This window comes from Eschscholzia californica, unplaced genomic scaffold (assembly GCF_041429995.1).
Source record: "Eschscholzia californica isolate CP2 unplaced genomic scaffold, dmEscCali1.0.p SCAF_3, whole genome shotgun sequence".
Lineage (NCBI taxonomy): Eukaryota > Viridiplantae > Streptophyta > Magnoliopsida > Ranunculales > Papaveraceae > Eschscholzia > Eschscholzia californica.
Window position 1 is genome coordinate 59810610 of NW_028238420.1, and position 27318 is coordinate 59837927.

General features: G+C 34.5%; 3 protein-coding genes, 1 long non-coding RNA gene and 1 other non-coding gene across 12 annotated transcripts; 3 read left to right on the top strand and 2 right to left on the bottom strand.

Moving 5' to 3' along the window:
- Positions 1–3800: 3800 nt before the first annotated feature.
- Positions 3801–4923, bottom strand: LOC147552623 (uncharacterized). 2 transcript variants are annotated; one of them, XR_015238668.1, is made up of 3 exons: positions 4685–4923; positions 4014–4136; positions 3801–3866 (listed from the first exon to the last, which is right to left on the bottom strand). It is a non-coding gene; the product is annotated as an uncharacterized LOC147552623 (long non-coding RNA). The 2 variants fall into 2 exon arrangements; XR_015238669.1 differs by having other exon boundaries at positions 4694–4711.
- A 721-nt stretch (positions 4924–5644) lies between these two features.
- LOC147552624 (uncharacterized) lies at positions 5645–20968 on the top strand. 7 transcript variants are annotated; one of them, XM_086667282.1, is made up of 17 exons: positions 5829–5880; positions 13282–13313; positions 13551–13638; positions 14409–14532; positions 14644–14777; positions 14911–14949; positions 15061–15153; positions 15251–15367; positions 15938–16033; positions 17434–17547; positions 18398–18451; positions 18604–18651; positions 18735–18885; positions 18976–19141; positions 19227–19296; positions 19397–19666; positions 19900–20310. In XM_086667282.1, exons 4-16 carry the CDS (start codon positions 14475–14477, stop codon positions 19652–19654), a joined length of 1398 nt encoding a protein of 465 aa, XP_086523408.1. In that variant the 5' UTR covers positions 5829–5880; positions 13282–13313; positions 13551–13638; positions 14409–14474; the 3' UTR covers positions 19655–19666; positions 19900–20310. The 7 variants fall into 7 exon arrangements, with proteins under 7 accessions (XP_086523411.1, XP_086523407.1, XP_086523413.1 ...); XM_086667285.1 differs by lacking the exons at positions 13282–13313; positions 19900–20310 and adding an exon at positions 20392–20968 and having other exon boundaries at positions 5645–5909; XM_086667281.1 differs by lacking the exon at positions 13282–13313 and having other exon boundaries at positions 5645–5909.
- A 2830-nt stretch (positions 20969–23798) lies between these two features.
- Positions 23799–24486, top strand: LOC147552625 (uncharacterized). The gene has a single exon (XM_086669805.1). The coding sequence runs from the start codon at positions 23938–23940 to the stop codon at positions 24328–24330; it is 393 nt and encodes a 130-aa protein (XP_086525931.1). The 5' UTR covers positions 23799–23937; the 3' UTR covers positions 24331–24486.
- A 527-nt stretch (positions 24487–25013) lies between these two features.
- On the bottom strand, positions 25014–25085 carry TRNAG-UCC (transfer RNA glycine (anticodon UCC)). Its single transcript has one exon. It is a non-coding gene; the product is annotated as a tRNA-Gly (tRNA).
- A 109-nt stretch (positions 25086–25194) lies between these two features.
- Positions 25195–26399, top strand: LOC147552627 (ATP-dependent Clp protease ATP-binding subunit). The gene is made up of 2 exons (XM_086671940.1): positions 25195–25739; positions 25980–26399. Exons 1-2 carry the CDS (start codon positions 25269–25271, stop codon positions 26250–26252), a joined length of 744 nt encoding a protein of 247 aa, XP_086528066.1. The 5' UTR covers positions 25195–25268; the 3' UTR covers positions 26253–26399.
- The last annotated feature ends 919 nt before the right edge of the window (positions 26400–27318 follow it).

Genomic DNA, 27318 nt, shown 5'->3' on the forward strand with positions numbered 1-27318 from the left:
CAGGGGTATTAAAGCTTTAAGCAAAACCATTTACGAAATTTTCACTTGAAACTTTTTCCACTCGTCTAATCCAAGGGGTTTCATTCGCCGGTTTATGTAAATATGTTATATTGATGTAAATCACTTTATCATTTTTATTTTGAGTATTTATGAAAAAAATTGCAAAATTATTGTTGGGGAATCTAAATTTAATAAAGGGTTATTTCCCTAATGGCCCCCTACTTTGTGACCAGCTTCCCGCCTGGCCCCCTACTTTACAAGAAATACCCATATGGCCCCCTAAAACCGTTAACTTTAACTTTCCGTCACTCTCTCTCCTCCATCTCTTTTTCTCTCTCTGCCATGTCACGCCACCTCATCTATTAGGCCACCTCATCACCTTCTCCGGCAGAACTCGCCGGCCGGCCAAATTTCCGGCCGGCGACCTTCAAACTAAAAAAAAAAAAAAAAAATTTTTTTTTTTTTTATCTCTCTCCTCTCTCTCTCTCTAAGAACTCCGGCGAAGGAACCCTTCGCCGGAGTTCGTCTGTTCTCACGAACAGATCTGGTCTGTTCGTGAGAGCAACTCCGTCTGTTCTCACGAACAGATCTGGTCTGTTCGTGAGAGCAACTCCGTCTGTTCTCACGAACAGATCTGAGCAGATCAGTCTGTTCTCAGGAACAGATCTGGTCTGTTCGTGAGAACAGACGAACTCCGGCGAAGGGTTCCTTCGCCGGAGTTCTTAGAGAGAGAGAGGAGAGAGATAAAAAAAAATTTTTTTTTTTTTTTTTTAGTTTGAAGGTCGCCGGCCGGGAATTTGGCCGGCCGGCGACTTCTGCCGGAGAAGGTGATGAGGTGGCCTAATAGATGAGGTGGCGTGACATGGCAGAGAGAGAAAAAGAGATGGAGGAGAGAGAGTGACGGAAAGTTAAAGTTAACGGTTTTAGGGGGCCATATGGGTATTTCTTGTAAAGTAGGGGGCCAGGCGGGAAGCTGGTCACAAAGTAGGGGGCCATTAGGGAAATAACCCAAATTAGTATTTGGGACATAAAAGTACAAAAAAATCAGTGCTTGGAGCATGTTACGTTTTTTACTAGAGTTAGCTAATGTTAAGGTTTGTTAGACGTAGTTATTTTTGGATGGTAATGTTAATCAAAGTTAGTCAAACCCCGAACTACAAAAAAAACATCTTCATGTTCCAAACTCATCCACCCGGTACTTATGGTTGCATATATACGTTAGTTTTAATGGGTCGCTGGCTCCACCTGTTTTCTCCTTCTACGACATGTCGTTGTCGTCGCCATATTCCATCGTCACTTAGTCATCTCTGCCTCGTTGCAGGTCAACCCCCACGAAAGAAACATAGGATTTCATTCAGTGACTCCGTGATCAAAATAAGGTAAAATTTGAAGATAAATTTTGTACTCTATTAATGTCTTAGTCCATCTAGTCGGGTGGGCGTCATCCGATCTTTCGATCAGAGCCCCCCTAAAATTGCATGTGCGGGTCTCCCCACATGCGGCTCACGCTATTCGAGATGCCCCAGCGTTCATACCTATTGCAAAATAACAAAAGAAAAATATTTCTCTTATAATTTTGTACTCCGATTTCCAAAGGGGTAGCGGTAAAAAGGAAAAAAAAAATTGGGGCTTATAGTCCAAAAAACGGGTCCTAATAGTAGATATAATCCTCTCTAATCCTATAAAGGGTTTTAAAACCAAAAAAATAATATAAATGGATATCTAGTCCATTTGGTCTCATCTAGAAATAAAATACAAATCTCTAGAATAAATATTATTTCATAATCCGTAATCGTTACTTTCCATATTTTATAACTGATTTATCTTCGAAATCTATGCATATCTTTTTCCATATTTATCTCCCATATTTTTCTCCAATCATGTTTCTATTCAAAGTAAGGATATCTTCATTATTATCTCCCATATTTCTCTCCAATCATGTTTCTATTCAAAGTAAGGATATCTTCATTATTTTCAGTAACGGAAACTCTTTATTTGATCTCTCTAAAACCGATTTAGTTGACAAACCTCCATTAAACTCAGAAAATCTTCTTCTTCTACATTATATTGTTGTCCAAATTCATCATTTATCAGGTTTAATACTTTCGAAATCTTTATAAACACCATTGTTAATATCTAATATTTCTTCTTATAACTAAAACCCTAATTATTTCGCTCTATTCTAAAACGTATCAGATTTATGATACATATCTATAAGATCTGTTTACTAATTCATTAACTTCGAATGTATGATGTTTATTTCCTCTCTCTAAAATTTTCATAACTGTTTAAGATCATTATGTTTATTCCTTATTCAATGATTCCTTCAAAGTTAGTGTGTTATGTTGCATCCAGTGATAATATCATATTTCTTTAGATCTATGTTTAATCTTCTGTTGTTTCTGATATTTCGTGAGATCAGATTATCAATCATCAATTGAATGTTTGATGTTTATTTTCTTTCTCTATCTTAAAATTTCATTTATGTTTTTGATCTTGATGTTTAATCCTTCAACTCGAGTTTGACATTATTGCAATCAATCATCATAGCAGATATCTTTAGATTTGTAGTTTAAGCTTAATGATATTCTCATTTTTTTTTTCTTCAGATCTGGTTTTCAACCCGTACGGATTTATGAAACATTTGTTCTTTCGTACGGTTACTCATAACAGAATTTACAGTACATGTACTTTATCGTAAATTACCACAATTTATAGTAAATTATGGGTAATTTATAGAACATTACCCATGCTTTAACACCAAAACAGTACTCATTTCATTAGTAGAAATACTTCGCTTTACTATCAAATCTCGTGTACTTTGCAATAAAGTATATATAGTTTACGTATATCTTCATGTTCTTACCATTATGTATATAATTTACGTATAAGTGCACATAAATTGTGTATTATTTATTTACCATTACGTGTACTTTTCACCCAAAACAGTAGCCTTGATAAGTTTACCAAACTACTCAAAACCTTCAAATGTTATCAAAATTTGACAAACATTATATATAATTTACGAAACTGTACATGTAGTTTATAATACAATATATGATTTTTTTTCTTTAATGTATGTGTATTTATGTGTGTAGATTTGATATACCAGATGAAATTTCAAAGAGAATCATCAAATCAAAGTGAGTCAACGAAACTAATGGCGAGTACATGGATGGGCACCATTTTTGAACCAAAGAAGATTTTGTACTTTTTTTTGTAGCAGAATGTAAAGGATGTGTAATGTAAAAGAAATTATGTGTAATGTAAAAGAAATTGTGTGTAATTTATTGAACAAGGCCCACATACATTTGATAAATTATGTTGTATACTTGACAAATGATGGTTTCCCGTCATAAATAATACATAATTTACGTATTTGTTTCATAATTTGTATTCTATGTGTATTTATGTATGAGTGAAAACGAAAACATATGTTGCTTTAATGTTTCCGGAAAAATTTATTATTTCCAAAACTGAAAGTTAAGTGAGAGAAAGTGATATATATGTTTTGTATTAACCCCCAAACAAGGGCGGAGCCAGGATTTGAAACTACACCGGACTAGCCTAAATTTTTTATAACTAAAATTTTTTCTGACGGTAAATATATAGTCGCCGAAAGTAACATGTAAATGCAATTTTTGATATCAAAGTACAATTTTGCAGCATTATTGACACAAACCATACATGAAAAGTAAGAGCATACCTATTAAGAATGCGAAGTTCGTTCGTTACAATTATATTCGTAATTTTGTCCAAAAGACTACCTATACAATACGATATTTGGGAACCCATTACAACTAACATATAGTGAGAGTATCTCAGCTGGCACTATCATCCATTCCTAAGTCACATAACTTAGTCACCTTCATAAAACAAAATAATGCAGGATTTAGATATAAGATCTAACGCCAAAGCAAGAATTCATGGAGAAGAACAACATCACAAAAGGTTTGATAATCAACTATAAATACAACAGTATACACCGAAATCGAAATTTTTCCAATAGCAACCTTACTACTACAAGCATTCCATAGATAAACACAATTACCCAACCCCACAACTAACACATTATTTGCAGACCAATCAACAAGATTTAGATAAAACTCATCTTGTAGTGCAGGAGCATCTAATACCTAAAAAAAACAAAAACAACCTCACATTTAAAATCAAAACTTGTTAAAGAGTAAGCAAAAGAAACCCCACATTTAAAAATCAAAACTTGTTAAAGATTAAGTAAAAGAAATCCCACATTTTACCCTAGTAATCAATCCCCATGAAATCACAACCAGGATTGACACTTCTGTAGTATCAAATCTAGGTTCGGATAATTACTCTAGAACATGAAAGATTGAATAATTTGATGGTCTTAGTTCCTATATTACTGGTTATTTGAATTCCAAGAGAGGAATCTTTGTAGCTACTGATGTTTATGCTAAATACCCACCTTATTCTTGTCTAGTTCACTGATTTATGGTACTAACTTACAGTTTTGTGGTTCTTTACTAGTTCTTCTAATGATTTTGATTGTGGGCAAAATGAACAAATTGACAAGTATAAGAACAAACAAACAAGTATAAGAACAAATTGTACACAATTATTAGGGCAAAATGAACAAATTGTACACAATTATTAGGGCAAAATTAAAATATATGCATAATAATGCTTAAATAACATTACTTACTTTAGTTACCTAGACAGTAGATAACTAAGCATAGACCCCTTGATTAGTTGATTAGTTGATTATTTTATGAAGAACCCTAGATTTCACTTGAAGTTTGAATCTTCGATTTATATATGCATTAGAGAGAGATGATGATGGTAGGGAAGATGAGAAGGAGAAAATGATTAAGACCTCTGATCAATTCATGGTTTGATCTCTCTCTCTCTCTCTCTCTCTCTCTCTCTCTCTCTCTCTCTCTCTCTCTCTCTCTCTCGAATTCTCTCGGTTGAAGACTTGAAGTCCAAAACGCTCTTTCTCTCTCTAGTTCTTCCGTTCTCCTGGTTCAAAGTAGAAAATAAAAAAGAGAAAAGAAGACCCCTCACCCTGGCTGCTTTTACTAAATTAACCCTACCCAAGTGTGATATTGACAGAACTATCCCTGGCTGCAGCCAGGGATAGTCTACTCGTGCCTCCGCCCTTGCCCCCAAATCACGCTAAATTGATCCTAGAAAATATACTATTTCCAAATCTGAAAGTTAAGTGAGGGAAAATTGATTTGAATCGAAAAAAATTTACATAGTAAGAGAGAGAAAATTGATTTGGTTTCCAAATCTGTAAAGAGAGAGAAAATTGATTTGGTTTCCAAATCTGTAAAGAGAGAGAAAATTGATTTGGTTACGATTTTTATTTTGAATTGATTTGGAAATAGATTTGCTTTCCAAAACGGTTAGAAGATAGAGAAAAATCAATTTCGGATTTATACGTTAGTTGCTTTAAATCCCCTAAATCACGCCCACATTAGAAACATCCAAATTCGCCCTGAAAAATTAGAAATCCCGTGATTTTTGTAGGGGGGACATGGACGGTAGTTCTCTCATAAAGAATGGGTTATTATGTCCATAATGTAAAAGGACTAAATATCCATGTTTTGGGAAGATTTGATCATGAACCTTTTTTGAATATTATTTTGGTCTATATACCCACGGACCCAAAAAAAAAAAAAAAAAAAAATTCATTTTGGACATAGACCTAATTTCCATGGTGAGTTTTATTTCGGACTTTAAACCCATCGCATTGTGAGTTTCCTTTTAACAAACCGTTACAAAAGAACAATTAACGTATTTGGCCAAACGTTTCTCATTTAAAACGCAGAAATTCAGAGAATAGTATGAGATCTGTCATCTCTCCAAAAATCCGAAGAGAAGAAGAAGAAGAAGGCAGACCCGAATAAGAACAACAGAATCAGGTAGTTCCTTTCTTCTCTATCTCTCTCTCCCCCTTTTGTCTTTAATTCCCTATTTATCAAACTTGATTTGATTTATTAAGTCAAGAGTAATCACAAATCGACTCCCACAAGTTTGTGTTTCTTCAATTTCCCATACAATCCAATCTTGGGTAGTTGTCTCTATTACAATTAGAGAGTTTTTTTTTTTCCTTTTTTGATGTTGTTTTTGGGTATTCTAAAAACTTTTACTTTGCAGAAGTGTGAATTTAGAATCATTGGTATCTGGTGATACTTTGAAGATAAAATTTGAAGATAAATTTTGTACTCTATTAATGTCTTAGTCCATCTAGTCGGGTGGGCGTCATCCGATCTTTCGATCAGAGCCCCCCTAAAATTGCATGTGCGGGTCTCTCCACATGCGGCTCACGCTATTCGAGATGCCCCAGCGTTCATACCTATTGCAAAATAACAAAAGAAAAATATTTCTCTTATAATTTTGTACTCCGATTTCCAAAGGGGTAGCGGTAAAAAGGAAAAAAAAAATTTGGGCTTATAGTCCAAAAAACGGGTCCTAATAGTAGATATAATCCTCCCTAATCCTATAAAGGGTTTTAAAACCAAAAAAATAATATAAATGGATATCTAGTCCATTTGGTCTCATCTAGAAATAAAATACAAATCTCTAGAATAAATATTATTTCATAATCCGTAATCTAACCTTTCCATATTTTATAACTGATTTATCCTCGAAATCTATGCATATCTTTTTCCATATTTATCTCCCATATTTTTCTCCAATCATGTTTCTATTCAAAGTAAGCATATCTTCATTATTATCTCCCATATTTCTCTCCAATCATGTTTCTATTCAAAGTAAGGATATCTTCATTATTTTCAGTAACGGAAACTCTTTATTTGATCTCTCTAAAACCGATTTAGTTGACAAACCTCCATTAAACTCAGAAAATCTTCTTCTTCTACATTATGTTGCTGTCCAAATTCATCATTTATCAGGTTTAATACTTTCGAAATCTTTATAAACACCATTGTTGATATCTAATATTTCTTCTTATAACTAAAACCCTAATTATTTCGCTCTATTATAAAACGTATCAGATTTATGATACATATCTATAAGATCTGTTTACTAATTCATTAACTTCGAATGTATGATGTTTATTTTCTCTCTCTAAAATTTTCATAACTGTTTAAGATCATTATGTTTATTCCTTATTCAATGATTCCTTCAAAGTTAGTATGTTATGTTGCATCCAGTGATAATATCATATATCTTTAGATCTATGTTTAATCTTCTGTTGTTTCTGATATTTCGTGAGATCAGATTATCAATCATCAATCGAATGTTTGATGTTTATTTTCTTTCTCTATCTTAAAATTTCATTTATGTTTTTGATCTTGATGTTTAATCCTTCAACTCGAGTTTGACATTATTGCAATCAATCATCATAGCAGATATCTTTAGATTTGTAGTTTAAGCTTAATGATATTCTCATTTTTTTTTCTTCAGATCTGGTTTTCAACCCGTACGGATATATGAAACATTTGTTCTTTCGTACGGTTACTCATAACAGAATTTACAGTACATGTACTTTATCGTAAATTACCATAATTTATAGTAAATTATGGGTAATTTATAGAACATTACCCATGCTTTAACACCAAAACAGTACTCATTTCATTAGTAGAAATACTTCGGTTTACTATCAAATCTCGTGTACTTTGCAATAAAGTATATATAATTTACGTATATCTTCATGTTCTTACCATTATGTATATAATTTACGTATAAGTGCACATAAATTGTGTATTATTTATTTACCATTACGTGTACTTTTCACCCAAAACAGTAGCCTTGATAAGTTTACCAAACTACTCAAAACCTTCAAATGTTATCAAAATTTGACAAACATTATATATAATTTACGAAACTGTACATGTAGTTTATAATACAACTAGGGTAAATCCCGTGCCTCCGGCACGGTTAAACTTATACATAAATACAACTATGAAGACCTCTTCGTAACATCCTGTGTAGAAAGTCAAATTGTCTAACTTATTATGCAAAGAGGGTCGAAATGGCATAGTTTAATCTAATTGTTTGCCTTACACATCAAGCCATTGGATTTTGTCAGGCGTATTAATAACTAAGTTCCACCAGGTTCCATTCCGATAATTTTTGGTGCTACATAAAATTCAACAATCTCATAATTAAAAAAAAAAGTAATCTCCTAGTGCACTACATATATGGGTGAAGCAGAGAGTAAATCACATTAGCAAAGACAATGTCGTCCAAATGTTGGATACATCTTGTTAGCACCAATCATCTTATTCTTTTGAATATAATGTTGTAAGCAATAGACCCTTAGGTTCCTGGTCCAACGCCAACAATAATTCAACCGTATACTGTTAAGAACAAATGTTCGAAGACTAACTATAAAAAAAAAAAATCAATAATATGGTGTTAGCAGTAGCATTGAGAACCTTCAACTATAATAGAAAAACTTAAAAAATTTCCACTTTATCATTAGTTTCTTAATCACATGATGAGCAACAAAAAAAAAAGAAAAACAATGTACCCTTGCAAAAAAGAAAGATGAACACATTAGATACCCAACAAACATGTATTACTTCAGCCAAACTCAAATTCTTTATTCATCCACCAAATCAAATCCTTAATCTTAACATATATTACTTCTAAGCAAACTACAGAAAAGCATCCTCGTACAGAGCATCATGCCTTAGTGGTTAACTTGTGTTAATGTAGATTTCAGAGGATATGTGTAATGGTTTATTACAAACCCAATAGATTTTTACCTAAATTTATATCCTGTAATTTGTACTCTTGATGCAATCTCTTTGAGCTTCCATGGTGTTGGAGTCGATTTGTCACAACTGCACCAACAGTAAATTTTGTACAACAATTATCCCAGTTTCAGATAAATGATAAATAGATAAAACGACAACATTGCAAAATAGTAAACCATAAAAGTAATTGGAATATATGTTTCTCTATAAACCGAGAGAATAGAAAGATAAACCAGTAAAAGAAGTGAAGCTCTTATAAACCACCAAATTCAAATGTCACAAACATGAAATACGGAAATATACAACCAATTGCCTTCAACAAACAACTCCACCTCAATAATATTAATGTTTTCTGACATCATCACTATCAGTCTGACTCTAAAAACACATCGTTGTTGTCTAGTCAAGAAATAGGATACACTGATTGTCATGAACTCATGATAGAATCTCTTCGTAGCATTAACCATTTTGTACACGAAGATTGGATAAGCATATTTACATATAACAACATTTTGGGCAGCATAATCATACTTCATATAGCAAGAATGTTTGGTTACCTTCCGAACCGAGATAACGATGTCTTCCATAACCAGACTTATGTGGGTTAACAACCTCTATATCAGTGAAGATGTTATCAGTAGCAAAGTAAATCATTCTTACTGAGAACTATTTTTTGAAAAGAAAGTTCATTAAGGAATTCAGGCTAAATAAGATATCAGAAGTAATACTTTCACCTTACTAAACAAAGTATTACAAAGAGCTAATCCATTCCGACCAACAACTGCTCAACTCTTCCCTTCAATTTCAGCAACGGGTACAATGCTGTAATACATGAAGATTTTTTAGTTATGTTTAGGAAACACAAAGGTCTAGTATATATGTTTCGCCTTAGATAATCCATGTAACAGTGGAAATTTGTTGGTTTAATCTATGTAATGACACTTAGCAAAATCACTTCAACCAAATTTTCATCTTTTGAAGCAGGTACTCTAACTTGAAAACTTTTAAGTCTTTCACAACCAACATAATATGCCTCTCAAGTCACCAAAATCACCTTATATCCTCTAGTGTTCATTCCCTTACACAACATACGTGAACTAAACAATATAAGCTAAAATAAATATTGGTTTAAAGAGAATCTTAAATTCAAAGTATTTACTTACAAAGAGTTCATAGCTGAAAGGAATCAATCTCCTTGAGCTTCCATGGTGTTGGAGTCGATATGCCACAGCTGCACCAACAATAAATAATAACTTCACATAAATTACATGCAATTTTATATTATTAGAGATCCAGGGTAAAGCCTGTCCCTCCGGCACGGTCAAAATCATATCTAAATATTATAAAGAAACATGTATAAATAAATAAATAAATGATAAAATAATAATTTACTTCTTCGTAACACCTTGTGTAAAAAAACAATATTCAAACTGTCTAACTTATTATGTAAAGAGCGTATGACAGGTCTGGATTTTAAATTGATCTAATTGTTTGCCTCTACATATCAAATCGTTAGACTCCGTGAAGTGTATTAATAACTATATTCCAGCAGGTTTAATCTTGAAATTCAATGTTTTTCCATATGTCCAAATATTCATCGATCTCTTAGTAAAAAATATGCAAAGTTAAATAGTCTAACTTATAAGTAGAGGGGGGAAATAGCATTAGCAAAGACAGGGCAGTTGAATTGTTGGGTAAGTCTTGCTAGTATTTATCATCTTATTCATTTGAATATGTTGTTGTAAGCAAGAAGCCCTTGGTAAGTCCAAGTTTGTCCTGGTAATATTGGACAGTTTATCCCTTGTACTCCATCTTACCTTGAACTTTTCCTTTGTTGCAACCCATTCCAAGTGAAGAGTAAAGGTTCTAGTATATTGTTATGAACATTAACGTAAATATTATCGTTCGTTGTTCCGTAATTAGAGGACCAAGAAACTATTATTGACAACAATGACTTGTTTATCAATTCCAAGAGGACGTTGAGAGTAAGAAACAGTCCAATCATACCAACCATATGGGTTACAGGCATTTTCCCATCTGAAACAGATCACTAGCTATCAACAAAATATAAAACCCAAACTTGATTTAATGAACTCTAATAGATGTTTATACATCATTTCTATTTACTGATGGAAGAACACTAATATCTTAAGGGGTTATTCCTATACACAGAGTTAATCCTATACACACTTATTCCGTAATTGCATATAAACTCTTAAGCTGATCTTCGGGAAATTCATAAATGGTGCAACACCTGCAGCAGTATAGGGGGTTTGACTCCTTTGTTCTAAGTAAGTAAACAAAGTCCAGTCTTTCATATTTAGAAGTACCATAACTTTAATTTAGTCTAGTTTGTTAATAATCACATTCATGACATTACTTAGTATTGTATATATTCCATTCATATTCATGTTCTATCAAAGGGTTAATCATGTACTTAGTATTGTATATATACCATAATTATTATTATACAAGACATAATATCGGCTGCAGCATTGCTCATACCCTCATATTCAATTTCATAACAAACATATAATAGCATAAGGATGAAATGAAATTGTCAACCAAGATTGGTCATATTTTTTCTAAACAAAATCAGAAACTACTGTCATATGAAACAACACAATGTTTCACATTCAATGGTAGAATTTGTGCAGTACTGTCATCAGAAACTACTAATCTACATTGAAAGTGAACTACAAGATTGGGCATGATGTGTAGAGAGTTGGACAGAAACTTAAAGAGGTACAATTTTTGCATTCACAACACTTTATCTATGGGACATTTCATCAAACACCTCATCAGCAGAAGTCATTGTGTATGCTGGTTATGCTTCACTTGTTGTCCGCAAACAAAAAACAAAACTGAAAACAACCAATATTCAAAGAAACGAAAACATACTCAGAGAATACAGAAATTGGAAGTACCAAGAAAAAATTCAGAGAACACAACCAAATTTGAAATAAACTTAAAGAGATTTATAAGAACAAAACACTAACCTTCCACCTAGACTGAATTCCCAAAAGAACGAAGAAAAAAATTATCTGAACCAGAGAACAAAACACAAATCGAATTAGAAGAACAAAACACTAACCTTGTCGACGTGGACTGAATTCTCAAATGAACAAAGCAAAAAGAATTCTGAAGTAGAGAAGAGATGTCTGTGAGAAGGGATGTGTCCCTCCCGTAGAAGAGACGCGGCTATATGTGTAGAGAAGAGATTTGTTATATAGGGGCCCGGGTGATATGAGTGGCTGAATCATACGGCTGAGATTAGCGTCGATGTGGAACAGACGGCTGGATTTATCCAGGTGTTTGTCCCAGTCAGCACCATTCCACCTGTTTTATTATATAGATATATGATTTTTTTTTCTTTAATGTATGTGTATTTATGTGTGTAGATTTGATATACCAGATGAAATTTCAAAGAGAATCATCAAATCAAAGTGAGTCAACGAAACTAATGGCGAGTACATGGATGGGCACCATTTTTGAACCAAAGAAGATTTTGTACTTTTTTTTTGTAACAGAATGTAAAGGATGTGTAATGTAAAAGAAATTATGTGTAATGTAAAAGAAATTGTGTGTAATTTATTGAACAAGGCCCACATACATTTGATAAATTATGTTGTATACTTGACAAATGATGGTTTCCCGTCATAAATAATACATAATTTACGTATTTGTTTCATAATTTGTATTCTATGCGTATTTATGTATGAGTGAAAACGAAAACATATGTTGCTTTAATGTTTCCGGAAAAATTTATTATTTCCAAAACTGAAAGTTAAGTGAGAGAAAGTGATATATATGTTTTGTATATTAACCCCCAAATCACGCTAAATTGATCCTAGAAAATATACTATTTCCAATCTGAAAGTTAAGTGAGGGAAAATTGATTTGAATCGAAAAAAATTTACATAGTAAGAGAGAGAAAATTGATTTGGTTTCCAAATCTGTAAAGAGAGAGAAAATTGATTTGGTTTCCAAATCTGTAAAGAGAGAGAAAATTGATTTGGTTTCCAAATCTGTAAAGAGAGAGAAAATTGATTTGGTTACGATTTTTATTTTGAATTGATTTGGAAATAGATTTGCTTTCCAAAACGGTTAGAAGATAGAGAAAAATCAATTTCGGATTTATACGTAGTTGCTTTAAATCCCCTAAATCACGCCCACATTAGATACATTCCAAATTCGCCCTGAAAAATTAAAAATCTCATGATTTTTGTAGGGGGGACATGGACGGTAGTTCTCTCATAAAGAATGGGTTATCATGTCCATAATGTAAAAGCACTAAATATCCATGTTTTGGAAAGATTTGATCATGAACCTTTTTTGAATATTATTTTGGTCACGGACCCAAAAAAAAAAAAAAAATTCATTTTGGACATAGACCTAATTTCCATGGTGAGTTTTATTTCGGACTTTAAACCCATCGCATTGTGAGTTTCCTTTTAACAAACCGTTACAAAACGTATTTGGCCAAACGTTTCTCATTTAAAACGCAGAAATTCAGAGATTAGTATGAGATCTGTCATCTCTCCAAAAATCCGAAGAGAAGAAGAAGAAGGCAGACCCGAATAAGAACAACAGAATCAGGTAGTTCCTTTCTTCTCTATCTCTCTCTCTCCCCCTTTTGTCTTTAATTCCCTATTTATCAAACTTGATTTGATTTATTAAGTCAAGAGTAATCACAAATCGACTCCCACAAGTTTGTGTTTCTTCAATTTCCCATACAATCCAATCTTGGGTAGTTGTCTCTATTACAATTAGAGAGATTTTTTTTTTCCTTTTTTGATGTTGTTTTTGGGTATTCTAAAAACTTTTACTTTGCAGAAGTGTGAATTTAGAATCATTGGTATCTGGTGATACCTAACATTCATTGGGGTTTCTGGCATTGGCATCTTTGTAGTTGAATTACCAAGTAATTTCTACTTCCCTTCTCTTTTTGTTGTATCTGAAAGTTCTTATTGGATGTATTTTTTGCTTAATGGATCTGATTTGAAGTCAATTATGTTAGTTTAATAATGGGTAGAATTCCTATTGTAAACAATTATAACTTGCTAATTCCTTCAATCTAGAAGCCAAAACGTAGATCTTTGATTCGATCACTGGGGAAATCTCATCTCCTGACACCTCACGACTTCCAAAGATTATTGAAATAAGTAGACTCGTTATTTGGTTTTTGATTAGCGAGACCGTGAGAGTTGAGACACTAGGACACTTCCATGAGAGGAAGTTGTCTGTGGTTGGGTTAGTCGGCTTGTAAGCAGAGTTCTACACGTTCCCGGAGAGTTGTTTGTGAAGGCATTTTGAGCCTTAAAAAGTGAGTGCCTAAAAGGATCTGCAAAGTGCGGACGGGATGATCCTGAAAGAGTCCAACAACTGCAATTTTATTTCTTACGAGCATGGTGTCGCATCCTCCAACCCCACTCCTTTCCTTGTATTTCCCTACTCCGAGCTTCTTCTATAAGCATGTTTGTACAACTGAACACTTAACAATTAATGTTTGTTAAGGTGTAGGCAGTCAACATGCTCAGATTGACCTTACAATGACATTAACATTATGGGTTAACCACATTGTTCAAATTACATAAAAACTCTAGTCTGTTTATTTAAAATATAATCTCTTTAGGTCCTCCATTAGGAAGCTTGAGGTGCAATTTTGATATTTCCATCTAAATCTTCCTGTAGGCTCAGAAATATAAGAGTTACCATAAATGTTATTTGCTATCTTCACATATTTGTGGAGGTCCTCTGATGATCTCCAACAATAGCCCTCTTCTACGACGTTCTGGTAGCAAAGCCGTTGATCTTGGTAAGAGAAATTTTATGCTACACATATGATACAACTGCATATATCTATTTCCTTTCACTTGCTTTTGATATATGGGTTTGATTTGAATCTGACTCGTGGCACTTATGTTAGGTATAAGTGATCTAAGGATCACAGTTGATGAGGCTTTTGTGCCTCCTGCAGAAACAAGTGAGATGAAAACTGGAGCTTTGCAAATGCACTCACCTGTAATAATGCCATCCCCCGTTTTCTTGTGGAGATTCAAGGTCAGAGTAAAATGTTTGATTATGATATTTTTCTTAGGGAAGTGAAGTTTTGATTTGATATAGTATGCATTTTTTCATTTTTGCACATTCTTTTTTAGTACCCCTTTATCATTTCTTGGGTTCGATTGTGCAGGTACTCTTGTTTCTTCTCTGGGGTATTATCTGTTGTAAGGTCAGTTCTATCACTCTTCATAGACTAGATATGTAACCTGATAGGAGATTATTGGAACTAACATTTGAGCGCTCGAGGCATAAAATGGTGGAATATGATTTCTGGTTGCAGTTTAGTTGGGATTCCGTTATGAGAATGGGAGCAGACTTGCGGGATCTATTCTTATACGAGGCATTTTTGTATTATAATCCTCTTCTTCTTGTGGTAAGTTGTCTAGACCAAATTAAGTTTCAATTGGATCCTGGATCTGTTGAATATATTTACTATTCTAATTTACGATCTTATTGTTTGGATGATGCAGACAATGATGGTTTGGCTTTGGGGAGTTAATCTATGGGTCTTTGCACAATCGGGATTGAATTATTCCAGAATATTTGATCTCGATCAAAATCATCTCAACCACAAAGATATATGGAAAGTAGGATATTGACACATCTCTCTCATTTGATATATAATTATATATCAGTAGTCAGTACTTAGCTTACGTTTATCGTTGATATTTGAGAGTGAAATTTATATTTCGTTACACTTGTTATTGTGCCTTTTACATTTGAAGTTGATCACTGGTTTCAGTGAACTGACCTGATTTTTCATTTTACCACGAAATGCTTTTACCATTTAAAACTGGAGAAAGACCGCATCCTATGTTTCTTGAGCTGAGCTTCGGAAATGAAAAAATTGAGAAGATTTTTTGTTTTTACTGGTGTATCTAAATTTTCTTATGTAATTTTCAATCCGTCAAATAAAAAGAACCTTAGCTCTCGCTGTTTCTTGAATATCTTCATTTGTATATCTCCCATTTGAGTTTACTAGCCTGCTGGGTCTTAACTCTTAAGCTACTCAATCCATGCTTCCTTGTCAAATATATATCTATGCATGTGCTAGTTTTTTTTTTCGGATGTTGACTAGATATGAAAGGCAAAAGCAGTATGATAACCTTGTCTCACTTGCCTCGTTCTTTCTGCAATTTTCATTTTGAAATTTTCAGTGTGCGACTTGGATGACAATCATTGTCCCAACCAGCATGACAGCATACCTTTACCTATATTCTCATGGAGAAGTATCATTGGCTGCATCACAACCAGTGTAATATCTACTTCCTCTTTTAATAGTCTTTTGTAGTAACTTGGTTAATGTTAATTCATTTCTTCCAAAAATAGTTTTTTTATGCAAACCTGTCTCTACTAAATGCGAGATACTAGGCAAAATTTTATTAAAAAAACGGGACGCAAAGAATGAATACAAGAAAGCTACATGAACAATAAAGAGAGAAGACCCTCCAAAGAAAGGAAAAATGGCCCCTCACGAGACGAAAGCATCCCAATTGGACATGGAAACATGAAATTAAATCCCAAAAGTTCTTTGTATCTTGAGGCTCACCCAAAAATGTTGAATTTGATATTTGCAATGATTTCTTCAATTGAGTCTATCCACCCTTCACACTATCTATGGTTCCGTTGCTTCCAGAAACTAGTTGATATTAATAGCGAAGTACGTAAATTCCAAGATAGCCTTTTTAGTGTGAGCATCATCTGCACATCAAGAAAGGAAGTTTTGTGACACATGAGTACTTGCACAATTCCCAGATAAACTTTTTAGCCTCAAATAGTGAGATACTCTTATTAAGAATTTAAGTATGGATACTCGCATTTTGTTGTGTCTACTTGGACATCGGTGCTCTCTTGGAATGGTCTAGTTCATATGATATAATTAGGTTATTTTGAATTGTGACGCAAAGTTTTAGTAATTCTTACTCTTGAAGCTGATGAGAATAACATCTATGAGCCTCTTTTTTTTTTCTCTGTTCGAAAATTCAAATTAATATTAAAAAAGGGAAAATATACAAGATCCTAGAGCTAATTTGCTTTAGGTTAGAAGCGGAGTAGGCATCACAGGCCATTACAAAAGTTGTAGTGTCGCAATTCAAACTTCTTAATTCCTGGTAAAGTCCATATAGGATTTTTATTTTGCCCGACCCCTAAAGTTTTGCACGACTTCTATAATAACAGTTGGTGTTAAAAATGTCCCTTTAAATATTGGATTGTTCCTTTCCTTCCGAATGCCTCAAATAAGGGCATGAGGGATTATGCTCCAAATGTGCCTTCCATTGTAAAACTCACTCCCACTGTTCAAAGACCATCTGAACCTTGACAGGCATGCACCAGGCTAAGTTGAAACCCTAAATGAAGGATTGCCAAACTGTAGAAGAGATTACATTGCAAAAACAGATGAGATCCTGTCTCTTACTGAAGCAGCATCTGCTTGAGCCTCTCTCTATGAGCTGATGTTCAGTGGGTAGCTTGTCTAATGCTGCAGCTCAGAGCACAAAACTGACTCTAGTTGGAATTGGAGGCTCTCTTTATGAGCTGATTCTCCTTTTCTTTCTTCAGACTAACATGTATTTGCATTTTTCTTTTAGATACTCCTGACTCTCGAATAATGTGCCGCTAAAACATATCTAAGCTTTTGTTGTATTTTTTGCAGGTGCTCCTGTACACTGTTCTTGCTATGGTTCTTGTGTTCCCTTTCGATATATTTTACTTATCATCTCGTTACTTCTTATTAAGGACAGTTTGGCGTATAGCGCTCCCATTACAGGCAAGGTTTCATTTTCTTAGTATGTAATTGTGTCTTACTGGATATTCTTACATAATAGAAAGCAAAGGCGTATCTGTTAGTCTTTTAAGGAATGTAACCAATATATCTTGAGAAGCGGCCATAAACGATTCCTATGATGTCTCAAATGTCTGTCCCAAGCAAGGTTACCAGATTCGCTGGAACCCCCTGCGAACCGCGATCTGGTTCGCGCGAACCCTTTTAGGGTACGTTCGCGAACCAGATCGCCCGATCTAGCGAACCGATTCTCATGAAGAATGGTAGGAACACAATCGAATTTTTTTGGGATGAACACAATCGGAAAATGGGAGAATTAGTTACAAAACAATTATTAGTGAAGAATTTTGGGAGAAATTTTATATTAATCGAATTATGTACCGGATTATCGTACCGAATAGGTATACCCCCCACCCCCCCACGTACCGGATACACTCTAGTAGGCGTACCGCGTACCCGTTTTCGTACCGCGTACCGGAGCGTACCACGAATCTGGTAACCTTGGTCCCAAGAACTCAACAGTAAATTTCTTCCTTCATGTTTTGAAGTTTACAACAACTTGAGACAAATTGGTTGGTTTCTTTCATGATCTATGAGGGTTACTGAAATCAAAGGAAGACCGGAGTCATTATATTACGTACGAATTTAATTAATGTGTTGAGTTTTGATATATTTACCTATTTCTTTCGAACTCTTTAGGTAGTCCAAATGTCTAATAACAAAGAATCAGTCTGTCTATTCTTTAACTTATGTTAACTTCTTCTTTGATGAGTAAGAATCTTCAGTTTCACCTTTTAAATCCTGTCTGAATCCGACGTAACTTTGCTCAACACAGGCAATAACATTTCCGGACTTTTTCCTGGCTGATATTCTCACCTCCATGGCAAAGGTAGGCATCCAATTGTTCCTTAATGAAAATCTATAATTCGTAAATTTAGGGGCCATTTTAATATATCCTTGTTTTACTACTCGGATTGGATGATAAAGGCTGTATGATGCCATCTATTTGCTAATCTTTTTTAAACTCTTTTATTTGGACAGGTTTTCTCTGATTTGGAGCGTTCTGTCTGTCGAATGGTTCATAGGCAGGTTAGTTCTAATTTCAAGAGAGGTGGTTCGTAGAATGTCGGTATATATAGTTAAGCAGTTGAAATAAAGTTGTTTATCTGCAGGTTGCTACAATTGCATGGTTCGAAGCTGATTCAGTATGTGGTAGTCATTCAATAGCAATTCCTTTGGTGTTGGTTTTCCCATATCTGTGTCGTTTGTTCCAATGTCTTCGGCAATACAAAGATACTAAAGAAAAAACAACTCTTTTCAATGGTATGATTTTTGTTTTTGCGAGGAAATATTTTCTGGGATGTTTATCTTTGCAAATTTTTTATTTGTACTTGTATTTTCGTTTTGTTTCAGCTTTAAAATATTCGACAGCCGTCCCAGTTATTTTCCTCTCAGCTCTTAAATACCATGTCTTTCCTGATAACTGGACAACATTTTATCGACCACTATGGCTTCTCTCAAGTGTTATAAACTCTCTATACTCATTTTACTGGGATATCACTCGTGATTGGGACCTGAGGTACAAACTAACTTCTCTCACTTCGAAAAAAACATTTCCTTTATCAGTTTGACTCAATGACTTTATTCTATTTCATTGTTTTCAGTACTCCATCTCGAATTTTCATGTTCAGAAACCCAACATTCTTTTCTAACCTATTACATGGGCATCAATGGGTAAGCTTTGATTATTTGATAGAGTTGAACTTTAGAAATTTTCACTCTCGGTGAAAATATAGTTATGTGTAATATTTAAAACATGGTTTCTGGTTTGCAGGTTTATTATTGGGCAGTAGGTAGCAACCTCGTTCTAAGGTGTGCTTGGACATACAAACTATCCGCTCATCTCCGTCATAATTACCTTACTGTATTCACATTTACAACCTTGGAGATGTTACGTCGATTTCAATGGGTTTTCTTCCGAGTGGAGAACGAATCAAATAAAATGGCCCTTAAACCGAACATACAGCTTTCCATGATTGAATCGCCGAAAGAGGAAGACAAATTACTAGGCTCTACCAACCACCAAGTGTAATTCACCATCCGGGTATGTTTTCTTGTAATATTTCTATTACTCCAAAATCATTTTCCTGCGTTTAGAAATATTAAATTTTGTGGGCATCCAACTCAAAACCATTTGGCAATGCGTGGAGGGTTCCACTATATTCTTGGTCACCAAACTTCTCTTTGTCCTTGTGGAACTTTTCACGAAATGCAAAAGGAAATCGATTCTTTAGCTTCCAGACTTCTCTTCTCACGCCAATTCTTTTATTTTTGCAGTTTACGTCTTTACAACAATAAATTTTGCGGTAGAATAGGGCAGTCATTATCACACCTTATCGTGGCGTACGATGCTGGTACATTTGTCTAGAAACAACTTACTATGTGTTACCACAGGTTCCATAAAGTACTTTCATGGTTTTTTCTCGATTCATTATATTCTTAACCAATTTTGATGTTCACTGATGAGAATGGAGTAACTGATACTAGGCGGACGAACACAATAACAGGAAGAGTTCAAAAACATTTAGCGTTTGATTTTTTTTATTAGGATTGAGTTATCACAGTCGAACGCTCTCTTTGAAATTATCTAGAGACACAGTACCATTGACCTGATTACTTAATTGGGTGCATACATTTGATGTAATACACTACATTTATTGTTAAGATACATATATCTGTTTTCTTACTTCCATATTTTGGCATGGTGGTCGTATATGTAGTTATAGAAATTACATGAATCGTTTGTAACGAACCTTAATCTCTTCACAGTAGAGACACCAGATAGTAATCGGCCGCATGTGGGTCTTGTTCTTCAACAGGTGTGCATTTTCTCTAAAATCAAAGCGGTCGCTAGTTTGATTCGTTGAAGTGTTACTGACCTTCTTGAGTTAGCAGTTGTGTGTTTATTTCATTTAATAAGGGATGTGGAAGATTTTGGAGGGAGTTGGTATTGATTTGTGAACTTCCTCTGGATTTGTGTCCTAAATCGAGAGAAAAGTGTGGCCGTTGATTTAGAATTCTCTCTCAAATCTGTCTGAGATTTTCGTTGCTCTATCACCCTACACATGAAATACTATATGCTCGTGCCCACACTCAGCAGGCCCAAGGAAAAAAACAGCCCTATCCTTAGTGGGACGACTGAAGGGAGCATTAGGGAAGGAATAAAACCTAGTAGTCAACCTTCCCATCTATAATTAGAGTAAGGAAAGGATTCATCTTAGCACCATACTTTGTTGTCATTGGTTAGTTTCTTGAATTGACTTTGAATAACATCATTTTACAGTTTTCTCTCTATTGTAAAATATATTTTGTCGGATATGTTTACAATACACGACAGTTTACAGCACACGATATTTTTTGCAATCTGTTTAGGGTTGGTTCTTCTCTAGGCCTCGAGGACAACTCCCAAGGTTCCATGTTCAAACCGTCATACTTTGCCCGGCCAATATGCTGCAGGACAAGATTAAGAAAGATTTGCTGGGCAACATACCCAGACCGGAATTTGTTGGGATAGTGGCCGGGCATATAGTCATTTTCTTTCCATGCTTATTTTAGTCAATGTTCATTCGATATACTACTAAATTAGAATAATGTTAGTGTCTTGTCATAAACTATATCTATATATTTTGGCCGTTGGGTTTCCGTAATCATTAAATGCATCACTCAAACTTCCGGTAGTCCTCTTACCTCTTTACATAGGTTTGATTTCCACTGGAGGTGAATCTATGGTTTTTGAACTTGGGTTATTAAAAGGCATAAATAATGAAATAAGTATTAGGTCTATTTCATGTTGGGGGACTTTTAGACCTCTCTCATTATAAATTTATCTTAGGAGGTTATCGTGCTCATCACATCTTCATGATGTATCAATGTCTTGTAACAACTAACGTAGATCGTAGTAGATTTCTCAAGAAAAAAAAAACATTTCACCTTGGTTCATCATATGGGGTCAGTCACCTTGGGCCCACTTTATACAAATTTGCACGCGTGAAGGCCTAACCCAAAACGCTTCTTCTACAAGTTGTAAGTGCGTGTTGTGGCGGGTGCAATGTGCCCACCCAATTCAGAACCTCCATTGTCAATTTTACCTAGGTTTTAGTTTGGACCCAAAGTTCTTTTCTCAAATTCGTTCGCCCTACCCTTAGGCAAAGACACATACGTTTAGGTTGTTATTTTTGGAACGAAAATATTATTTTGACCTGATTTTACTTTGTGGTCGGCTGGTGTTTTTGCACATTTTCACCACAACATCCAATCACCACTTCTGACCACCATCACCACTTCTAATCAGCACTATCAGTTTTTTTTTAATCTCTAATCATCACTATCAATTTTTTTATCTTTCTCTCTCCTCTATCCCTCTATTCCGATGAAAGAAAAAAAATTGCCTAAGTTCCTTCATCAAATTGCCTAAGTTCCTTCATCTGAGAAGGGGAGTCGGTCATCTTCTCAAACAAAGGAGACCTGTTTGTTAACAGATTCAGACGAAAGGAATATCTTCTTTCGCTAAAACAAAGTTAGCGAGTAGAGGGAGGAAGAGAGAAAGAGAGAAAAAAAGTGGTGGTGGTGGTGGTTGAAAGTGGTTGTGGGCAGAGTAGGTGGTGGTCCAAAGCGGTTGTGGCCGAAGTTGATGGTTGGAGGTGGGGATGAAGATTAAGATTAAGGAGTAGACTTGATTTTAATTGTTGGTGGGTGAAAACTAAGTTGCCCTCAATTAAGGTCAACTTTGATTGACTAGAGTTTTGTCTTTCGCGTTTATGTGTTAATTGTTAGGGTTAATTTTGTTTTGGTCTCCCAATTTGTGACTAACTAGTCGTTTTGGTCTCCATAAATGTCTGAGATTTGGTCTTCAACATGAATAGCGACACAAGTTTTATTTCTTTGCCTTCAACTTTTCAGGAAATCAGAGGGTTTGGGTCTTCATAGAACTCAAGTAATTCTTATAGAGTAAATTAGTTGATTCTGTATAATACCAGTTGACAAGTACTAGAGAAGAATATCATATATAGGTAGAAAATATAGGCAAGAACTTACAACTTCTTAACCAACCAACACTCTTGAATAATTAGGCTTTGTTTCTAAACTTTGGAGTCAAATTGGTGACTAAAAATGTGGTAGCAATTGAAAAGTGAGAATATAGCTTGTCAAACTCAATTATGCTTACATGACAATGAGGTAAATTAAGATGATAATTGAGAATAGACTAGTATTCAATATCTTGAGACAATTTTGTGTATAATTAAGTGGGAAAAGATATAACTAATCTAGAAAATGTTGCTATTACCCCAAAAGGATAGAAGGTTTTGAATTATTTCATATTTGAACCTATCATCTAGCCCCAACTATACAGTTGGAGAGGGATAGACAGGTAGCTGATTGTGACCAATTGATTACCACAAATGATGATGGTAATGCTCAATGATGTAGCATTTTCATTCAACCAAGTATGAAGCACTTGTTGATTTCTTTTAATGGGAACTATTATCATTTATAATCAATTTTTTTATGTGAAAAATGACTCCAAAGTTAATACATTTACAACATAAAATGAATAAGTATAATAACTGCCATAAGCACGATCCTTGAAATCCTTAACGCTATGTAAACGTCTTCGAACATCATCCTAAAAGACTTCATTGTTTTTTTTTTAGGACTCGACTACGATCTACGTTAGTCGTTACAAGACATTGATACATCATGAATATGTGATGAGCACGATAACCGCCTAATTTAAACCATAATAAAGGAGGCCTAAATCCGACAAATTATTACATTACTTATGTCTAAATTACACAGGATAAATCTTGATGGCAAACTGCTTCCACCGAGATTCGATCCCACAACCTCATGGACTTAAGAGGGGTGTCCAAGCGTTTCACCAAAGGGTAGTGGACTAAAAGACTTTATTGTTATAATTATTTCTAGTGATTCTTTATTTGTTAATTACTTAAAAATAATTTCATTGAAAATTTTTAAAATTGGCTTTTTCTTGTGTTTTTCCCTTCAAGGACCAAAGTGAATGTGACCGGTTCCAACCTAGAATCCAAAATCGTCATGGAAAGAACCCAACCCAATTTGGTAATTATCCCGGAAAGAAGGCTACCCACGTTAACCCCCCAAATCCCACAATAACTGCCAAAAACTTCTTTCCCACGACCTTTCCCTCTCTCCCCTCTCTCTCTCTCTCTCTCTATCTCTACCCACACTTCTTTCTCCTTTATAAACTAACAAAACTCACACACCCTTTACCCATATTCTTCATAAACACTCTCTTTCTCTTTCTCTTTCTCTACTCTTTTTCTCACTCTAATTAAGATGGATTCATCAAAGCAGAGAAGAAACCAATCACTAAGTAAAGGAATACTACTAGAAGTAGTTGATGAAGTATCATGGTGGTGTGGTTTTTTATTAGTAGCTATTATCTTATTAAGTAGCTTCAAAGAAACTTATAGTAATTTAATTGATGATGTTAATGATCAAAACCGTATGGCGATGATGATAGGAAAGAATCATTTCTTGATCGATAATCGAAGACCTTGTGAAGAAATTTATGTAGTAAGAGAAGGTGAAACATTACATACAATAAGTGATAAGTGTGGGGATCCATTTATAGTTGAAGAAAATCCTCATATTCATGACCCTGATGATGTTTTTCCTGGTTTAGTTATTAAGATTACTCCTTTTTCTAAGTCAAGAAATTTATATTAATTTTAGGGTAGGAAAAATATATGTGTGTGTTTATTTCATGTGGGTTCATGAAATAGAGGAGCTTCATATGTTTTTCTGACTGCGGAGATCAGAGTTTGAATCTTACCCTCGTTTCTAAACGAAATAGCTATGAATATATTTATTTTTTTGTTGAAAGGTTGTGGATTTACTTAGTTATCAAAAATTGCCGTCTCTGTTTTTATATTCTATTGAGTAGTTGGGGCATGCCCCCTGTGTTATTGGAAAGTGAAAAGAAACCTGTTTTGTCACACATTCTCAACCACAAATCAAAACTAACAAGTAGGTTTTGGTTTTTCATAAAAAAAAAAAAAGTAGGTTTTGGTTTGGAAATGAGCTCTGTTTTGGAAATTTATGTTTGATTACGATTTTTTTATCTAGTTAAACTATGTAGGCACTCCAAAATCGCAAACCTCGTCTATTTTCAAAGGTACTAGCTAGGCAGGGTTGTGTTTCTCAATTTTTGAGGTGCACATAAAGCTTCTTTTGGTATCTTATGTGTGTGTGCTAAATTTTCCAATTTTGGGAGGATGATTTTCGAGTGAGGGCACCTATAGCAATTCTACAGAGCTTAGTTTCCCTCTTGCTTTGTCTCAACTTGTCAAAGTTTATTAGACTGGGAGGATAAAGAGAGAAGGTAATGGACATTGAGAAAAGATTAAAAATGCGTTTGCCGGGAGTCGAACCCGGGTCTATTGCTTGGAAGGCAATTATCCTAACCGTTGGACTACAAACGCTCTTGTTGATAAATTTCACATATTATGTTATTTAACTGGTTGGGAAGATGATAAGGTCACAAAATCTTCATTTCTCAACCATACAACTTATTTTTCCACAAAACTTGAACATGATATTTCTACAAGAATTTCACTTATAATTCCTTCTTTCTTCATTTTAATCACTTCTCAACTACACCCAAAATGGGTTCTAAAACTCCTTCAATTCACTCTAAATTATTCACCAAAAAACCCACAAGTTTGATTCCATCATCCATTTCAATCCAACCAAAACAAAGAAAAACCCATCTCATATATTTCTCTTCTAACAATCAAAACCAACAAGAACCCACCACCATATCTACACAATCTCAAAATCCAAAAAGAACTCATTATAATGTCAATTTCAGTACCATGAGATCTTGCAAACTTGGTATTTCGAAGTTCCCTGATTTTATATATAATGCTGAGGGAGGAAAAGGTTGTGGTGTTGGTACTCAAAATGAAAACAGCAACCCAAATGAGATTTCAATCAATTTTGATATTCAAACACTTTATATTCCACCATTAAATTCTGCAACTACAAGGTTCTTAGGATTACCATTACCTCCATTTTTAAAGATTGAAATTTTTCCTGAGCTTTTTCAAGGTACAATCAACCAAGAAAGTGGGAAGGTAATCAATTTAAGTATCTATATGTATGTTTTACTTCTGTGGAATTATCAAATCGAAAGTTCCACCGTTGTTTTATCGTCATGTAGTCATAGAGATATGTTTTTTCGATCTTGAGAACTTCGTCAAATTTCAATATTATTAGGCTGACGAGTAAGGAGTGAACTACGAGAGTTGATTTAGCTTTCTTCTTATGAAATAGTTTTAACTTCTTTTTTTCAATTCTTCGTATTGAACTTGTAGGTTAATCTTGAATTCAATGCTAAGTTCTTGTTTTCGGTGGGACAAGTATATAAAGCGCCTCCGTTATTGGTGAAGACGGTGTTAACCTCTGAAGAATCGATGGGGAGCGTTAGAAAAGGAAAGGGTGAGAGATTGAGTAAGGAAGGAAAATGTAGGTTGGTTGGAGTAGCAAATGTTGATCCTATTGATGATTTGCTCATGAATTCATTTCTTGGCCTTCCTACTGAATGCCTTGCTGATTTGAATGCCACCATCTTCATATCTACTTCTTAGTTAAATGTTACACAAACATGGTTAAGGAGAAAACAATATTCTTACTTGACATTTTTCCAATATATCATGTCAATAGATTTATACTAGTGCTTTTGAACTTGATTTCTATAGTTGATTGTTAACTTCAAGAATATTTTTACATCTTAATGGTTGGAAAAGTGCCTTGAATATTTGTTTAGCTATCGAAAGCAAAGTGACCCGTCCCGTTTACTTGGTGTTGGTGTTGCCCCCATTTTATACGGATAACGTATAAAAATATCAACAATGTGAGAATAATTTGACATTGACTAAACACCGAAGTTATCTAAAGTATCTAATTTCATTGCCAAATGTTATTAGTTGGATTTAAACATATACAATACTGTATCAGATTTCTATTGAGTAGCTGAAGCGTGAAGAAGCTGTGCTGATTGTAGGAAAATTTTTAATGAACACAATATTTTTGTTAGTCAGACTTAAGAGCAACAACAACTAAAGGCACTTCCCATCCACTTTACTGTCATATTCTACAGGCACCCTAAGCAAGCCCACACAACCCACCGATCCCCACTACTTCCCACTCAATTCAATCCAACCTAACTTATCACAAACAGATCCATACCTATGCACAAATTCATACCTAATCCCTACTACTTCCACTTCAATCAGTGCTTCTACGCCCCTAGAAAACCAAAGAAACCTTTTGCACCACCTTAGCTTTGACGAACACCCATCGAATATAGGTTCTTCTTCTCTGCACCTATACAATAACGAACCACCCACAATCCATTACCCATACCCTCAACATTATAAACACAACCTATACCCTAGTCATTCCTCTGCTTTTGTTGATTCTAGAGGCACCTCCATAGAAAATCAAGATTCTAAGCATGAAGATTTCCAGCGTCTTCCTCCTTTTTTTATAGGCACTCCAAGAGCAAAGCTAACAACCCACTCTCATCTGTTGAATGACCCTCCTAAAGTGTTAGACATAATCTTTTAACCAAAAAAAAAAGTGTTAGACATAATTGAAAACGATGAGAACTCTTTATAAAACTTCGATGTGCAAAAGAATCTTGATCTTGGT

Coding starts and splice junctions, on each gene's coding strand:
- LOC147552625 (XM_086669805.1), top strand. CDS start 23,938: ATGGATTCATCAAAGCAGAGAAGAAACCAATCACTAAGTAAAGGAATA.
- LOC147552624 (XM_086667285.1), top strand. CDS start 14,475: ATGATCTCCAACAATAGCCCTCTTCTACGACGTTCTGGTAGCAAAGCC. Junction 17,548..18,397: donor GTATAGCGCTCCCATTACAG/GCAAGGTTTCAT, acceptor TGCTCAACACAG/GCAATAACATTTCCGGACTT. Junction 18,652..18,734: donor GTCGAATGGTTCATAGGCAG/GTTAGTTCTAAT, acceptor GTTTATCTGCAG/GTTGCTACAATTGCATGGTT.
- LOC147552627 (XM_086671940.1), top strand. CDS start 25,269: ATGGGTTCTAAAACTCCTTCAATTCACTCTAAATTATTCACCAAAAAA. Junction 25,740..25,979: donor TCAACCAAGAAAGTGGGAAG/GTAATCAATTTA, acceptor TTGAACTTGTAG/GTTAATCTTGAATTCAATGC.